Raw genomic sequence first — 15,989 nt, 5'->3', positions numbered from 1 at the left:
CCTGCACATCTGATAACATTTAGCAGCATGGGCAGCACTGAACCTGTATTTCACTTCCCAGTAAAAGATATCCTCTCCAACCCTAACCCCCAGGTTAATACATTACAGTGAAGGAGGATACATGCAGCGAGGAGACAGCTCTTCATTGCAGCAATCTGGCTGTGGCATTCAGTCTCTGTGAGGCGTCATGTGACTGGCCTGTTGGGACACAGCACTAAACCTGTCAAGGCTTTCAGCACCGTGGACAGAGACTGGTCCCCGCTGTGACCCTGCTGATGGTGAAATGGGTGGATGAGGCCATGATGTAGGTGCATACAGTGATGACATGGCCTCTTATACATTTTCTTTATCATCTCAGTCATCTTTAGTAAGAAAAAAACCTCTGCACATGTCCTCTACATGACACTATATTTTATCCCTTTCTCAACATGGACAATGAAAGGCTTTCTGACCTCTGGCGAAGGGCGCTCAGCTCCTCACAGGGAGGGAAAGGCGAATCTTATGAATGGCTTGATTGATGGATACAGAGATGGAGGCAGGGGCTGCTTTGCTATGGAGGGAGGAGGGGATACTTGTGGTCACCATAAAACGCTTCAGCATATTTGCAAAGCTCTCGTTTCATTGGTGGAGATGTTTTCAATGAAAAAAGTGGTTTTATTAGCTGTAGCTGAGCAGGATTGGCAAAGGATTTGTGTAGAATGTCTTTCCAACACAATACCTGCAGGGTGGGCTAACTGGTGCCCCCACGTGTTGCCACAGAGTCCTTAAACTGTACAGTATCCCAAGGCAGCATTAGTGAACTGCAATGAGTCGAATTCTAGCATGGAAAATGTCAGGTGTTGGGTGTGCTCTCCTGCAGCGTGCAGATAGCGCATATGTGTCTGGGGGTATTTAAAGCTGAAATCTCCAAACTCCCAGCTCGCCTCGACATGCTGAGGGATCCATTGAGAGAATTTCGCAGCGTTAGTCATCGCAACATCTATCCGCAGTGTGTGGAGTAGTCGCCTATAGCCTCTCTTGCACCTTTTGCACTGGAGATCCACAGTGGGCGCCGTACAAGGCTCGGCTACAGACGCACTCCGTGCTGTGTCTGTGCACTGCGTGCGTGATTTCTGTTGCACCCACCCGCAGAGGTTTAACACAGGCGACCGGCATGGTCACATGCTGGTTAGGTCGGTGGCGGTGTGCCGGTGGGTGCCCGGGTCATTAGGGTGTTTGCGCAGGACGTGGCGAGCCGACGCCAGTGACCGGGCAGGTGATGTTTGCTCACGTAAGCCGCTCGCGTTTGATGAGGGGCGCAGGGGACGCGGCTGGAGGGTGCGCGCTACTGTTGCATCGCCTCACCGGATAACCGCTGCTATCTCATCCTGTCCGTCTGTTCCTCCCCGGTTTTCCCTTCTCTTTTTTATTTTGCTTACCAACTAACGGATTCACAGGAGTGGGACTCTTTTGACCATCGAAATAAGTGGATAAAGGACCCGACCTTGCGTGTGCGTGTGCGTGGAGTGCGTATCGTTTCTTGTGATTCCCTTGTACGCGCAAGCTGCTTTTTTCCTTCCAGAGAGGCAATGCGCCCACCCATGCGATGCTAGCCTATTAGCCAGAGAGAGAGAGAGAGAGAGAGAGAGAGAGAGAGAGAGAGAGAGAGAGAGAGAGAGAGAGAGGTTTCAGCCCTGGAATCGAGAGGAGGCTAATTTACGAGTCTTGTTTTGCCTTTCAGGAAAAGGGGAGATAAGAGGGGGAGGGTGGTTGGTGAAGGAGAATGCAGCAATCACATTTTTAAGCATGCAGAAGCGGGCCGTTTCCGGTTCCTAGGCTGGTGTGTCCCCCCCATCCGAGGCCAGCAGCCGTATGGGGAAAGCAGCGGCAGACACAGATGGCATGGACACTTCCACAAGGTCTGCCGCTCTGCCCTGCCTGCTCTGCCGGAGCCCGTTCGCCGCCGTCTCTCTCTTCCAGCTCGCTCCGCCGCCCAGCAGCACTGCAGCACAGCACAGGCTGACGGCATGAGGCTTGATCCAGTGCATTTCTCCATGCTGGTCATCGGGGTCTCCTTCGCCTGTTACGCCCCGAGTCTCAACTCCCTCCAGGACCAGGCGTACCGATCAGCCGTGGTCATCGAGGGCGAGGTGCGCTCCTCCCCGGAGAACATCTCCTCCCGGGAGCCCTACAGTGTGAATGTCAAAGTGCTGGACGTGTGGCCCGTCAACAGCGGCGGCCTCGAGAGGGAGCAGCTCGTGACCGTCGGGGACTTCGGTTCTGAGGCCCCGTGCACCACGGTGGAGAAGGACCACAGATATATCTTTTTCATGGACCCGACCGCCGAGCCCTTGGTATTCAAGGCATCGTACGCCCCTGTGGACGCCAGCGAGCCGGAGCTGAAGAAGGATGTGGAGAGAGTGTTGTGCGAGGACTGCGGTAAGTTTAAGGCTTCTCCGTTATACCTGCCATGCACTCACACCGCACTATAAGGGCCACTGAAGCTGCCATGGTGATGTAAGGAGACCGCTCTCTGGCTGCGCGTGCGCGTGTGTGCTCTATATAATGTGTCAGCGTGCATACACACATGCATGCGCGCGAGTCAATTGACACTTCAATCCTCCATAACCCGGTCACCCATAATGAAATGAGAAGCGTGGCAGGGAACGCGTGTGTGCATGTGTGTATGTGTGAGAGAGAGAGCGGTAGAGAGACAGTGACATAGTCAAATGTCTCAGTTAAAGCTCAGTAAATCCTGGGGTTAAGCCCCAAATAGCAGGGTCCTCCTGATGGTCAGACAGACACTGGAGATCTGTGGATACTGAAACTCCCAGCAAGATCTGCATCATCACATCGTTACAGTGAAGTAACCTGCATGTAGCGTCTTCAGGTGGAGCACAGGCAGAGCAGTGGCTTCTGTGTGTGTGTGTGTGTGTGTGTCAGAGGGAGAAACAGCAGGCAGAGCATGTGATGGGAATCAGGGACAGCAACCTTATATTGAGGTAACCCCTTTCCAAACTTTGTATAGTAGCCTACAGCCAGTTTTACATGTCAAATCTCTTGCTGTTTCATATCAGAAATCGTGGGAGAAATCCTGACAGTGCCGGCGTTGACTGCAGTGACAGTCTGTGGGAGGTGGTAACAGTTCAACTTGTTGCAAGTTTATACCACGGATATCTGAAATTGTGCTTTTTTTGCAGTCCACTATACAACAGAAACTCCTGTAGCACTTCCTGGTTTTTCCAATCACAGATTTCTCTGAGAAGAGTCAGAAATTGTGTGCAGCAGCTGGGCAAGCCTGCAAGAAACTCTGTTTAACTCACTGTCATCAGAACAATGAATTAAACAAACACTCAGCGTTTAGAAATGAATAATCTGAACAGGACAAAACGAGACCTGGGACTCTATGAGGGTTGTGCACTTCTTCGCTTTTCTTTCTCACATTATTGCCCTTCATTTCACTCCAACAAAAAACTTCAGTTGACCCCTTTTCTTACCAAAGGTAAAAGAAAATTTCTAGAATCAGGGTCGGCCTAAATAACACATAAATGGAGCCCTTACACAGCGTAATTCATGTATATTGCATCTTATTATACGTATGCAATCTACCAGTTGCAAATGCTCTCAGGTCTCCTTTAGCTACATTCCCTGAAACACAACACTGACTTGACGCAAATTGTCTCCATGACCCACTCCACCTGTGTTTTCATGATTTGCTTTTGAGATGATATAACCATGATTGGTACCAGCTACTGCTGCGTTCACATGCTTGTCCTGTGGTAAACCTGAGTGAGGAAGCACACAGACAGGAAGTGACAGCTTCCCTCACTGCACAAAAGAGGGGGGAATAAGATCGTAACTGTGGAAGTGTCAACACATTTCTCCAGTACAAGCTTTAAGAGCACAACTGTACACCTTTCGTCATCTCTGTAACTTGAATGTGAGGACAAAACTTTTGAAGCAATGTGATTATGCGAAGACTCATTTTCCATCTTCAAGTCGAGAATCAACATAATTTCCATGCAAAACAGCAGTGTCTGCAAAGTGTTAAATCCAGTAGGAAGTAACTCAGATGTTTTAACAAAGGGTTCATCCGGCATTTGAGCTAACAACGTGATGTTCTATTTTTACCTCCGTGACATGCTAAAATTATCAAGTCATTTATTTATGACAGTGCTGTTGCAATCAGGCTTCAGTCTAAAACACATTTTCCAGGCAGGGATAAGCTCAGGAGAGGAGATACCCACTTATGAGCTGATTCACCCTGTGTGCACACACACACACACACACACACACACACACACACACACACACACAGTCAGATATACAGAGAGAAACACAACCTAATTAGACACTGCAGAGTGTGGGGTGACACTATAGATGCACTGTGGCAACCAGCAGCCTCTGAATGTCCACAGCGTCATCAGAACACTAATGTTTGTCACTGACCTCACTTCTGTTTCTTTCCCATGATTGACAGGATTCATCCGCTAAAACTAATCACAGAAGTGCTAAATCCAAACCAGAAATAGTCATGAGGTTAAAGGAACACTTCAACCAACGATGTAAAATTTCTTTTGACTGTCATTTGCACCTAGCAGCCTTAAATGCTTCATGAAAATGTTTGTACTCCATTTCTTCAGACAGTTCTGTTATGGTGAAGTTGAGTGGGGACCCAGTTAAACAGCAGGAAACCAATATTCAAACTTTAGATCTCTCTTTGCAGCACAAATGCAGCTTCACCTGTCTGCTTGTGTGCTCAGTGTGACCTCAAATGTGGAAACTTCAGTGAAGTATTGCAAAATAAGCCTCCCCTACAAAGTGCCTACAGCTGCTTATTGGCGAGGACTCTCCCTCAGTTGTAGCTCACTCATGGGCTACGCTGACACTTTTCATTGGGTGGATGCAGTAATGTCAGGGTAGCTGGTGAATGAGCTACGGCCGGGCAGGACTCCTGGCCAGTGAGCAGGCTGAAGACGTGCATGAGAGGGAAGCATAAAGATGTTTCCTTTGAGAAAGAAGAAACTGAAACTGCAGTTTACAGATGGGTTGGGGCAAGGGGCGTGTCTGCAGACACACACCCTGAGCCTAACCAATCCCAAACCTAGTCTAAACACAGCCAGCCAATCACAGCCAAACTGTTGGAACACCCACTTCTGTACACACCCCCACTAATTTCTGTCAACACACTGGTTTTACAGCAGCCTTTTGGCCACAGTTACCAATGTCTTTTTTATTTCTTCAGTATTATACTGTAAAAAGCTGTGTTTGGGTTGAACTAAGCAAACAAGTTCTCATCTCAAACTAGCTGAGAATTGTACAGTCAATTTATACAGTTTTGTGTTGATATTGTAATTAATAATATTAATTGATAATTACTATTTAATAATTGTAATCAGAAAACTGTAATGTTAATGTTTAGTGTTTACCAACTGAGTGCAGGTACACCTGTCCACTCTCGTACACTTTGGTAATCCAGTCAAAAGGAGTGTTTGCTGTAGAAGGTCAAGGAAATGAATGGGCAAAGATAGAAGATGCATTTCCTTAATGAAGAACTTAGCCATGACAGTACACACACTCCCGTCTCACGTATATATCAAAATATTAAATATGAGCAAGCATGCCAAACATAAAGAGGATAATACATTACAGTAGCTTACAATGCAGCATTACTATTTACTCTGTTTATTCTGGTTAAACATCACTGCTGTTTTATGTATTTCCATTTGTCAGTCTGACCTTATTGCAAACATGTCAGCAGTCATATAAAACAGTACAACAAGAGCAGCCACTAAGCTATTGTTTCGCTCGCAACAACCCCCGATTCCAAAAATGCTGGGATGCTGTGTAAAATGTAAAGTAAAACTTACTGACAACAATTTTACGAAGTGCTCCTGAGCTCATGTTGTAATCTCCTTTATACAATCATGTGTTCACAAAGTGGTGAACCTCGCTCCATCCTTGCCTGTGAACGACTGAGCCTTTCCAGGATTCTCCATTCATCATCATGATAATATCACCTGTTACCAATGAGCGTGTTTACCTGTGAAATGTTCCAAACAGGTGTTTTTAGAGTCTTCAGTGTTTCCTGTCCCAACTTGTTTGAAACGTGTTGCTGCATCAAATTGAGAATAAGCATATATTTCCAAGACCAATGAGGTTGATGAGGTAAAATATTAAATATTTTGTCTTTGTACTGTTTTTAATTGAGTATATGTCAAATGATCACATTTATGTTTTACACAGCTTCACAACCTTTTTGGAATGGTGGGTTGTGCGATTGTGAAATTCAGAGGCTTGATATTTCTGGGCTACATGAATATGAATAAGCCATGTGCGTCTGCTTTGTTAACTTTAATACCAACAATGATAGAAATACTAAACCAATACTTGTTTAAAACAACTGGTTATTAGCTAACTGCTGAAGATTTATTCAGACTTTCTGCCAATGAATGTTGACATTTACAGCAAGCTACGGATGTGCAAAGTTAGAGGCACAGACCCCTCGCTGTGAGAGAAGTTATGAGACAGTAAATCTCCTTTGCACAATAAAAGACAGCAGAGCCATCTTCCAAAAGCAGAGCCAATGTTGATTAAATGGCGAGAGCAGACAGGTTTCTCTCTTACTGTTTATGTTATTGACTCTGCCATAACTTATCCAATAACCTCTCTCCACTCCACCCTCCTACCCACACCTCTGACCAAAACACACAGAATCCAGCTTGATGAGGCAAAATTGCAGATTAGACTATGCAGAACTGGCAGCGACAGCTGATGTGAAAGAAGAGTGCAAACTTTCTTTACACAGAATTCAAGGCTGCAGGAGTTGAAATCGATGGGCAGTCTTTGTTCTGTCCTGACAACTGAAACCACATGTATGCCTCCACTGAGCTTAGCTGGCCTTCACTGCCTTTCCCTCCCTCCTCTCTCCATGTTTTACTCAGTGAAAATAAGTGTGTGGACGGCTCACACTCCCATCTTGAAAAGTACAAAACCAATCCTCTCTTACATCCCAGGCAGTCTAAAACGTAATGTAGGTCTGCTCTGATCATTGCTGTTGGCATGCCTTTTGAGATACATTGACAGTTTCTTCCTAAAATAGCTTTATCTGATGCCCAAACATGCTCCTGTCACTGATGCTGTATCTAGTGCTGCATACCTCAACTCTCACGCTCTCACTCGTTCTGTCTGTCTCCTCATGCCGGAGCTGACTGTAGCTGGAGTGTGTGGTTCAGCTTATGTCTGCCCTCCTGTCAGTCAGCCACACTGAGAAGGAGAGCGAGAGAAAGGAAGGGGGGGAGTGGAGATCTTCAGCTTTGATATTACAAATAGATGCTGCAATAATGCGTGCTGTTGAACTTCCAATAATAGCCAGGGTCCTGTTTTGTTTTTTTTTTAACACTAAGCTCACTGTTTTATTTTATTTAGGATGTCTAAAAATGGATTTAATGCTATTCTGTAAATTACTATGGTGTACCTTCTTCTTGCTTGAAATCATTGTGCTCTAAGTGCTGGTGTATTTAGCAGCATAATTCAACATTTTGGTAAAAATGCTTAATGAATTTTTAGTGAAAAGATATCAATCACATGTCTGTGTGTCAAGTGTGGACTTGACATGTAGGACAGTTAAAATATGCCTACCAACTCCTCTAAAAATCACTAATCAGCAGGCTGTATCTCCTTTGTGTAAACCATGCATGCAGAGAAATGTAAAAACAATAATTTGAGCTGGGTTTCCCTAAGTTTTGTTGCCACAGTGAAGTTTGCCAAGTTTGGTATCGTTGTGCCTGCCCAGAGACCAAAACTAAAACTCACCAGCTGTATCTGGCAACCCGTGCTGCAGCCTGAGATGTTGCACTGAACACATGATAAACTGATAAACGATGATAAACCGTTGTTCATCAAGAATTAGTCAAAGCATGTAACTCCAGCCACCACTGAGGTTTTGGGTTAGTTATCAAGCTTTAGAGCTGTGGGTTTGTATTGGTTTCTTTTCACTTTGGACGGTCAGGCTAACTGTTTCTCCCATTTCCAGTCTTTATCCTAAGCAGCTAACCGCGTCGTGGCTTAAACTCTGTATTTACTGTAACATTTACTGTGTGTGTGTTTGTGTGTGTACGTGTGCAAAATGTGTATAATTATGTATAAGTGGTATCGAATGTGTATACAAAGTGTAATTGCAGATTAACGTGCATGCATATGAGACTATGTTGAGAGTGTTTGCATGTGTGTGTAACACCAGAGCTTATCAGATGCAGTATCATTTTCCTGGGCTAACATAAACTGCTGTCTCTCAGCTCACACTCACATCAGTGCACAGCAGCTGGAGGGCAGAACCACTGTGGCATTGATCTCCAAATCCCAGAATTAGGAGATTTTTGCTCTGGGGCAGCATGTCAAAACAATCCTTGCAACAGGAAACAGAGCTAAGGCCACACCCACTCCCAGCAAATTCAAGCTTTCATTATGACTGTCTTTGGGTCTGCAGTGAACAACTGCCTCAGTTAGCCACCGATGTGAGAGATGGGTTTGTGGAGCCATAACATAATCTGAGTTCAGGCTCCTCAGTGCATGTGGTTCACATGCTCACACTGCTGTTTGTGGTGGAAACAATGGGAATTCTTAAATTAAGCAGTATTTCACCTTAAACCTGAGGGAAGGCCCTCAGACTAACATATGTTAATATGAACACACATCCAGGGAGATTCACAGGTTGAATCAGTGACAAGACTTTGTGTATGTGTGTGTGTATGTGTGCGTGCGTGTGTGTTGCGGAGGTCCCTCACTTGTCTGTCTCATCCTTTTCCCCTCTTTGTTACGTTATCTGTGTCTATTTCAGACACCCTCTGTGTGTCTCTTTCTCTTCTGTTTCTCTCTCCTTCTGTCGCTCTCACTGTCCTTGTCTCAACAGAGCATTATACCTCCACAAACACACACACGCACACACTGACACACACATACACACACACACAGAGCCATGCCAGTTAGCTGTTGCTGTTACTGCTGTGCTGCAGATGCCCCAGTGTGCTGTCATTAGCAGGGAGATCTGGGGCTGCTATAAATTATGCACACTGAATAACAGAAGGCTGAGGATTTCTCCCCTCTGCTGCCTGTGTGTCTATGTATGTGTGTGTGTGTGTGTGTGTGTGTGTGTGTGTGTGGGGAGAGAGAGAGAGAGGACGTATAGACCATGTTCTTGCTTCTTTATGTATAACTGACATTATACTGATCAACTTTGCTTGTCGCCGTGTGCGTATAAGCACACTTCTCTGGCTCAGCAAACTCACGACTGCCTAACTCATGTACATGTCCTTCAGTTATGTAGCGCATGTGAAAGAGGGTGTATATGCGTGTGCGTGTCCTTGCTGGTGAATAATGTATCAGCACTCACCTTTTCCAGCAGTCAGCCTTAGTAGAAAACTCAGACACATGCCTCTTAAAGGGACCAGCCCAGCGCCACATGGCTCAGTTTGTGAATGAGAGAGGTCTTTGTGTAACCCCCCCGTAAACACACACATGCACAAAGAGAGAAACACACACATGCAGATGCACTGCACACACCACCCACACACTAATGCGGCTGCCGCTGCACACACCCTCCTCGCTGCATCAGCAAAGTGCCTGTTTGAGACGGGATGGATTTGGCCGATGCGCTCTCTGTTTCTCTGTTCAGATTATTTCACCACACAATTTGATTAGACAACAAGTTCAAAACTGAATAATTAGAAATGTTTATGCCAAGAATGTGTCAGTTGGTGTTCCAGATAAAACGTTCAAAAATGACAAGTTTGCTACTGTTTTGATAAGTCTGAGGCGTCCTACTCTTTTCTTGGAAATCCATTTTATTCTTTGGCATTCTTCTCCAGAAGTTGCCCTGCTGTGCCTGACTGTAAGGGGTTGGCATGCAGTCAGCGAATGCCTGATATTCATGAAGTTGTAAAATGGCATTTTTAACTGTCATTCTGGGTAACATTTCATGAGCAAGGACTGCTCTCTCTCACATCCAAGGTGCTTTTGAGCAAGGCGTTCAACTAATGAAATCTATTTCAGAGGGGACGCAGAGAATGTACACTCTGCAAACATTTCTTGGGCAAGAAAAGGGTTGAAACATCCCTTTGGTTCTGTATCGGGCTATCTTTGGCTCCGAAAGGTGGGCTATCTTTATCTCTCTTTGTTGTGGTGATCTTTGATGGTGACAGGTGGAGTATCTTCATCTGTCTTCCAGATGTCCTACCTCTCCCTAGATGTTATCTCGGGACTATTATAGGCTTGTGGTAAATACTGTGTGCACTATATGTTTGTTTTTGCATCTTTTTATGTTTCTGTGTGAGCATGTCTTTGACTATACAGAAATAGTCTATATTTGCTTTGGGGAAGTGGATTTATATTTTCTTATGAAGGAACACTGTGCATTAATTGAGATGATGTTGGCAATACATTGCTTAATTCTACTTTATGAAAGAATATTTCAGCTTCCCTTGTCAGCTTGCTTCGAGATGTTGAGGTTTTTTATTTTGTAATTTGGTCAATTACACTACAATTCCAAGAACCCCCAAGATTGATTTTGCCTCATTTCTTCTCCACCAAGGTAAATTACTGTAGATTTGGAGCTGCACAGCAGGTGCATCATCCTCCTCTGCATTAAGAGTATTGAATCTATCACAGTTACTCAAAAATAATTTCACTAAAATAACAACTTAAGAGAAAAGACATTTCTCTTAGCAGTTGCTATATATTTTAATCAAATACTCTTGGTATACATTTGGTTTTAGAGTGAACGTCATCCTATTAGCCTTCAGCAGTTTTACTGTACATTTTTTCACCAAAACTAACAATGCATTCATGCATGTGGGAGCATAGTTTCAGTAGTAGACTGCCCTGGAAAAGTGCATGTATGTGTCACTTTCCATGCATAATAATAATAACTATTTATTTATCATTTCTCTTTTACAAAGAAAAAGAAAAAAAAAAATCCTAAGACATATGAGATGATTGCCATTTACTTTGTGATGTTTTGCACAGCATGTTATTAATGATGCGTCCTGTTTCACATGCTCTACATGTCCATCCTGTCTGTCCTCACATTAACCGGCTGTCGGTCTTCCTGCTGAGTGTTTGTCTTTATCTCCTTACCTCCAGGGGTTAGAAGTGGGGTAGTTGCTGTTCTAGAGGATAGTGAGATTCACTTTCAACAAATCACAGAAATACTGGATTAACAGGAGAAAATCCACCTGACAACGTAACCTAACCAGTGTGTCTTCTGCATAAAAGCACCCGTGGATGCACAGCTAACAAGCAACCTCACTCTCACCACTGGATGCTGTGTCCTTGTGTCACCTATGCTTTAGTTGGACTTGGACTATTTAAAGTGAAGAAATGTGATGTTTCATGTTATCTTTTGCTCCGTTAATTTGTTTAGCAGCTCATGTATTTTTAGGTTAAGGCACGTAGTCATATAAGGATTAGATAGAAAAAGCACGCAGGTCTATTATGTTAATCTTTCAAATTTACCATATTTTTTATACTTGAACCACAACAGACTAATGCATCCACGAGCACTTGAACAGAAACTGTTCAACTAATTTTTTATCAGAGGTTTCCACTGTGTTTCAGTCTGGCCTGCAGGAGGGGCTGTAGCCCCCACAGCACAGCCCTTCCTAATGGAGATGTAAACCTCTAAAACCTGGCTACAAGTATTTAGTTAATTTTTTTGAAAAAGGTTACATAATTTCCTAAAACAGCTGGCTAGTGTAGTTTTTACCAAACACTACTTGTTGGGGGCTATTTTCAGCCACGGATTAGTACACAGTAGTGGATATTTACGGAAGCACTACAGTGCACATGGGGTCCTCACTACAGTGGCCGTGCTCATTGTAATGAAAGAACATGTCACCCAGGGCAACAGTATGACTCACTGATCTGTTTCTGGGCTACAATGGAGCTCTTTGGCACAGAGGAATATGATATATCAGGCTTTGGAAACACAAATACTTGTTATTAATTCCTTGTTGGATTCTTTTTAAGCACTTCTGAGTTTTTTGTTTAGCCCTGCTGCCCAGTCTCACACCAAAGTGTGATCCACTAGAGAATAGCATGTCAGTGGTACGGTACACGCGTGTATGAAGGGACAGTACCAGCAGGGGGCAATAATGACGGAATCGGAGGACTAACGCAGTATAAAGAGTGAGAAAGTCCTCATAGTCCACTAGACTGGAGTTTGTTTCCTGTGTGAACCGAGTAGTCAGTGTTGATTGTTTTAAAGACGTAGTTATGTTCACCCAAGCCACAATCTTTTCCTAAACCTAACCAAGTAGATTTGGTGTCTAAACCTAACTAAACTGCAACCACCATCTGAAATGCGTTATTGCCAACTTGTCCAGTGAACGTGTTCTTTTCAAGGTGAGGTGAGGTAAAGTGTGGCACTGCCACTTTACCGATCACGGTGGACCGGTAGGTCTATTGCATGCTTTGGTGTGATGCTGGGATGAGTCAAAGAAAAATAGAGAGAAAAGGCTAGAATATCATCAGACCTACCCATTAAATATTTTATTTATTTATTCTTTTACATAACTTCCAGGCAAATCATTTTTGGCTAGTACAGTTAATATTTTTGTAAACTGGGTGAATATGTGCCGCTGTCATTGTAGAGAATTCATCAGAGAAGATAAGATAGCACAGGGTGCATGTGATAGTTTATTCTACTTACTTACTACTTATTCTACTAAATGAATTTCCCAAATTGGGATTAATAAAATTCATTCTAAGTCAGAGTCTACTGTTTTCAGGGTTGTTGTCCTTCTCATAGTCCAGGATGTCACAACCTTTATTAACCTCACTCACTGAGATCTGCTGTGTGCCCACTTTTTTCTGACCAGTCAAGTAACTTCTTTCTTCTGTGCTTGAAGGATATTTGAAACCAGACGGTGGCAAGATTTGTATGTGAAAATACAACTTCTTATCAGTGTTTGTTGTTGTTGTATATTCTGTAGATGCATTTTATTTGCTAAAAGGAAGCAAGTATGGTGTCATATAACAAGTCTTGGAAGGTAATGGCTCTTGTCTGATGACAGTTTATGATGACTGATGTCTGGGGGCAACAGCCAGTGTCTTCTATAACCAGTGGATAACCAGATAATAGACATCCGGGCCAAGACTTCCTCTTCCATACGCTGGTCATTGTTTACAGTCTGATTAGTAACATCACCTTCAATCTCAACATTCTGGCAAATCTCTGAAAAAAGATATCTATATATGAATGCAGATAAATTTAAAAAAAAAAGCTCACTTGGACGCACTCATCATAAATCTTTAGCCACTCTTGTCTCTTTGGTATGAAGCATTACAAGCTGACCAGCTGATAAAAGGAGCATGCAGTGATCAGTTTAGTGAGGTTACATTTCAGGGTTTCTGGGAAATTCACTTCAAACACAAAAAACTGCTATTTGCTGCTGCCAACATGCAAAGTTGCCAAGTACAGATTTAATCCTCAATAAACCTTTGTCAGTGTAGTGTGTTCATTTCAGTGGATGTGGAAATGCCAGTGATACTTCAGTGCAAGGCAGAGCAAGTCAAACAAAAGGCAAAGAGGCTAATAAGACTTTTTTTTTCAGATCTTACATGTAATTGAGTGTCATACGTTCATACACAATGAAGACATATCTGCCTCAGTTAAAAAGAAAGAAAACCAAAAGTTGTTGTCACATACGGACATTTGGTCAGGACTCCTTGCTGTCACATATATGCAGCTTCGGGTTAGACTTTCACAATGAAGCCATTGAGAACAATAACAAACACATGGTTAACGTTGTGAAATGGTGGTACTTTGGTTTGGTTTAGGTACCAGAACTACTAGGTTCAGGAAAGGATCACAGCTTGGCTTAAAAGAAGTACTCATGTTACGTACTTTACCTCCGTACATTGAGTTACATTTATTATGTTACCTCAATCACAAAAGAAATCCATGTTCACACAAACTCTAAACATCTCCAAATGTGGAGAAGCTTGAGGTGGTCGGATGCTCTTTATACCATGTCATTTGAGCCGTTGGGAGTGAGAACAGGCTGTTTATAGAAGTCCATTGCACCAGCCTACACACTGATATATGGGATAAACAGTGCCTTAAAAAGTGATGCCAAATCAGGTCAGGACCAAGCATCCATATGTGATGAGTTGTGAATGAGAAGGGCCTGGAAAAGCTGGCACAGTCTCAAAACATTCTCGAACACTGACATTCTCAAAATTACTCTTTTGTTATTTCCTGCAGGACCTTGTTATTTTCATGTTTTTCTGCTTTTTCTCAAGCACTTGATATGGTTTTGCAACATTTTTATGTTGAAGAGGAATACATAAACATCAACACATCCATTTTTAAAATTGGATTACATGAGTAAGTGTGGATATTAGAGGACATTTTACATGTGTGTTACCACAACAGCATGACTGACAACTTTTATTTGAATTGGTACGAGACAGCTTCATTCACAGCAGAGCTCACAGAGACACAATTTTAACTTTTAGTTTTAGCTGGTTAGCCAGTATACGCTGCTTACATAGGAAATGTGTGTTGTTATCATCTTATCATAAAAATAAACACAGAACCAGACAAATCAAAACACATTAACTAATGCCAGAAGACTTTACTGGCAGAGTCAAATTAAATCTAAAATGCTGACTGCAGGAGACCTCCAGACCAATGACCACAGCAGTGAAGTGCAGAAAAAAATATATGCAGATGATATCTTGCTATATTTGGTTAATGCAATGTGTTATCTGCCGTAGGTTAAGGAGAGTTTTGCATTGTTATTCATTATTCCTTTTCGGGCTAAAAAATACATTTGAAAAAAATTGCACTTAAGTCTCCTTGAAATACTTTGGTGTGCATATTTTATCACCTATTGATAAAATTGCTAACAGTATAATTACATGTTGTTATCTATTTGGAAGGACTCAGATAGATGGTTAAACCAAAATTGTCTTCATGTAGTCAAATATCAATAATGAATATGAACCCATTACCAAAAATATATCTAGTGTGCTCCTATTATTGCATGATCTAAGATCGCTCAAAGAACCCAGAAAAAGTATAATTTTCCATTAACCTACTTTTTCCTAAATTTACAGCAGGTGTCAGTGATTAGAGCTCATGGAGTTCCATAAAAAAAATGTTCTTCCCAGACACCGACTCCTCAGTTTTATCATCACTGGAACCAAATGTGAGGGCTTTGTATAAAATATGTACAAGGGGTTCCAGGTAGTTACATATCCATCAATTGCTATGACCAAGGTCTGGAATACTGACTTAAAGAACTGGCAGGAGTCGATTAATTGGAAAAGAGTTTGGGAAAATGTGGCCCTCTCATATTGAAATTATTACTATCAAATGATTCATCTTAAATTCATCCGCAGCTTTTATTTGACCCCAAGGAAGTGCTACCATCTACAGCACTGTCCCACACCCATTTGCACACTGTGTAATAATAATGAAGTAGGAACCAATTTACATGTAATGTGGGACTGCCCAGAAGTGAAGTATTTTTGGTTGAGAGTTCCACATGTGCTATCCGAGGTAACTGGAACTGGTATTCCTAGTTTACTAAATGCTTCTAAATGGTGATTCAATAATTGATGTCACCAAATGTCAGAGAAGACTTCTACTTGTAGGTCTGACAACTGCCAAAAAGTTTTTAGTACTAAGGTTTGTGTATGTATCTTTGCTGGATATGCATGCATATTTTATCAATTAATGATTGTAATTCTCATTTTCTTTCTCTGTGTGTGTTATCTTACCCCTGTGCTGTGCAGTGTAGGGGAAGGGAAACACTGGGGGGCAAATAAGGGCCCCTTGTTGGGCAGCTGATGAATGTCAGTTGATGTATGAGGAGGCTGATGAATTGTTCTCGTACTCAATCTAACCCCCAGTTTTGATAATAAAGACAAGACAGACAAGCAGAATGTTGCTGAGCTAGTTGTGCCACATTTGCACATTTATTTGCAGGTAAAACCTGTAAGGT

The 15,989-nt window shown here is 42.8% G+C and overlaps 1 protein-coding gene across 2 annotated transcripts in view; it reads left to right on the top strand.

Annotated features, from left to right (window-relative positions):
- Nucleotides 1-1,137: 1,137 nt before the first annotated feature.
- nrg2b (neuregulin 2b) overlaps nt 1,138-15,989 on the top strand; it is a 52,396-nt gene continuing 37,544 nt past the window's right edge. For both annotated transcript variants that reach the window (XM_076738994.1, XM_076738993.1), the window contains exon 1: nt 1,138-2,418. In XM_076738994.1, coding sequence (XP_076595109.1) covers nt 2,007-2,418 — 412 coding nt within the window. In that variant the 5' untranslated portion in view covers nt 1,138-2,006. The remainder of the gene's footprint in view (nt 2,419-15,989) is intronic.

This window comes from Chaetodon auriga, chromosome 9, assembly GCF_051107435.1.
Source record: "Chaetodon auriga isolate fChaAug3 chromosome 9, fChaAug3.hap1, whole genome shotgun sequence".
Lineage (NCBI taxonomy): Eukaryota > Metazoa > Chordata > Actinopteri > Chaetodontiformes > Chaetodontidae > Chaetodon > Chaetodon auriga.
Note: the sequence above shows the minus strand (reverse complement) of the source record. Positions and strands in the feature narration are given on the sequence as shown.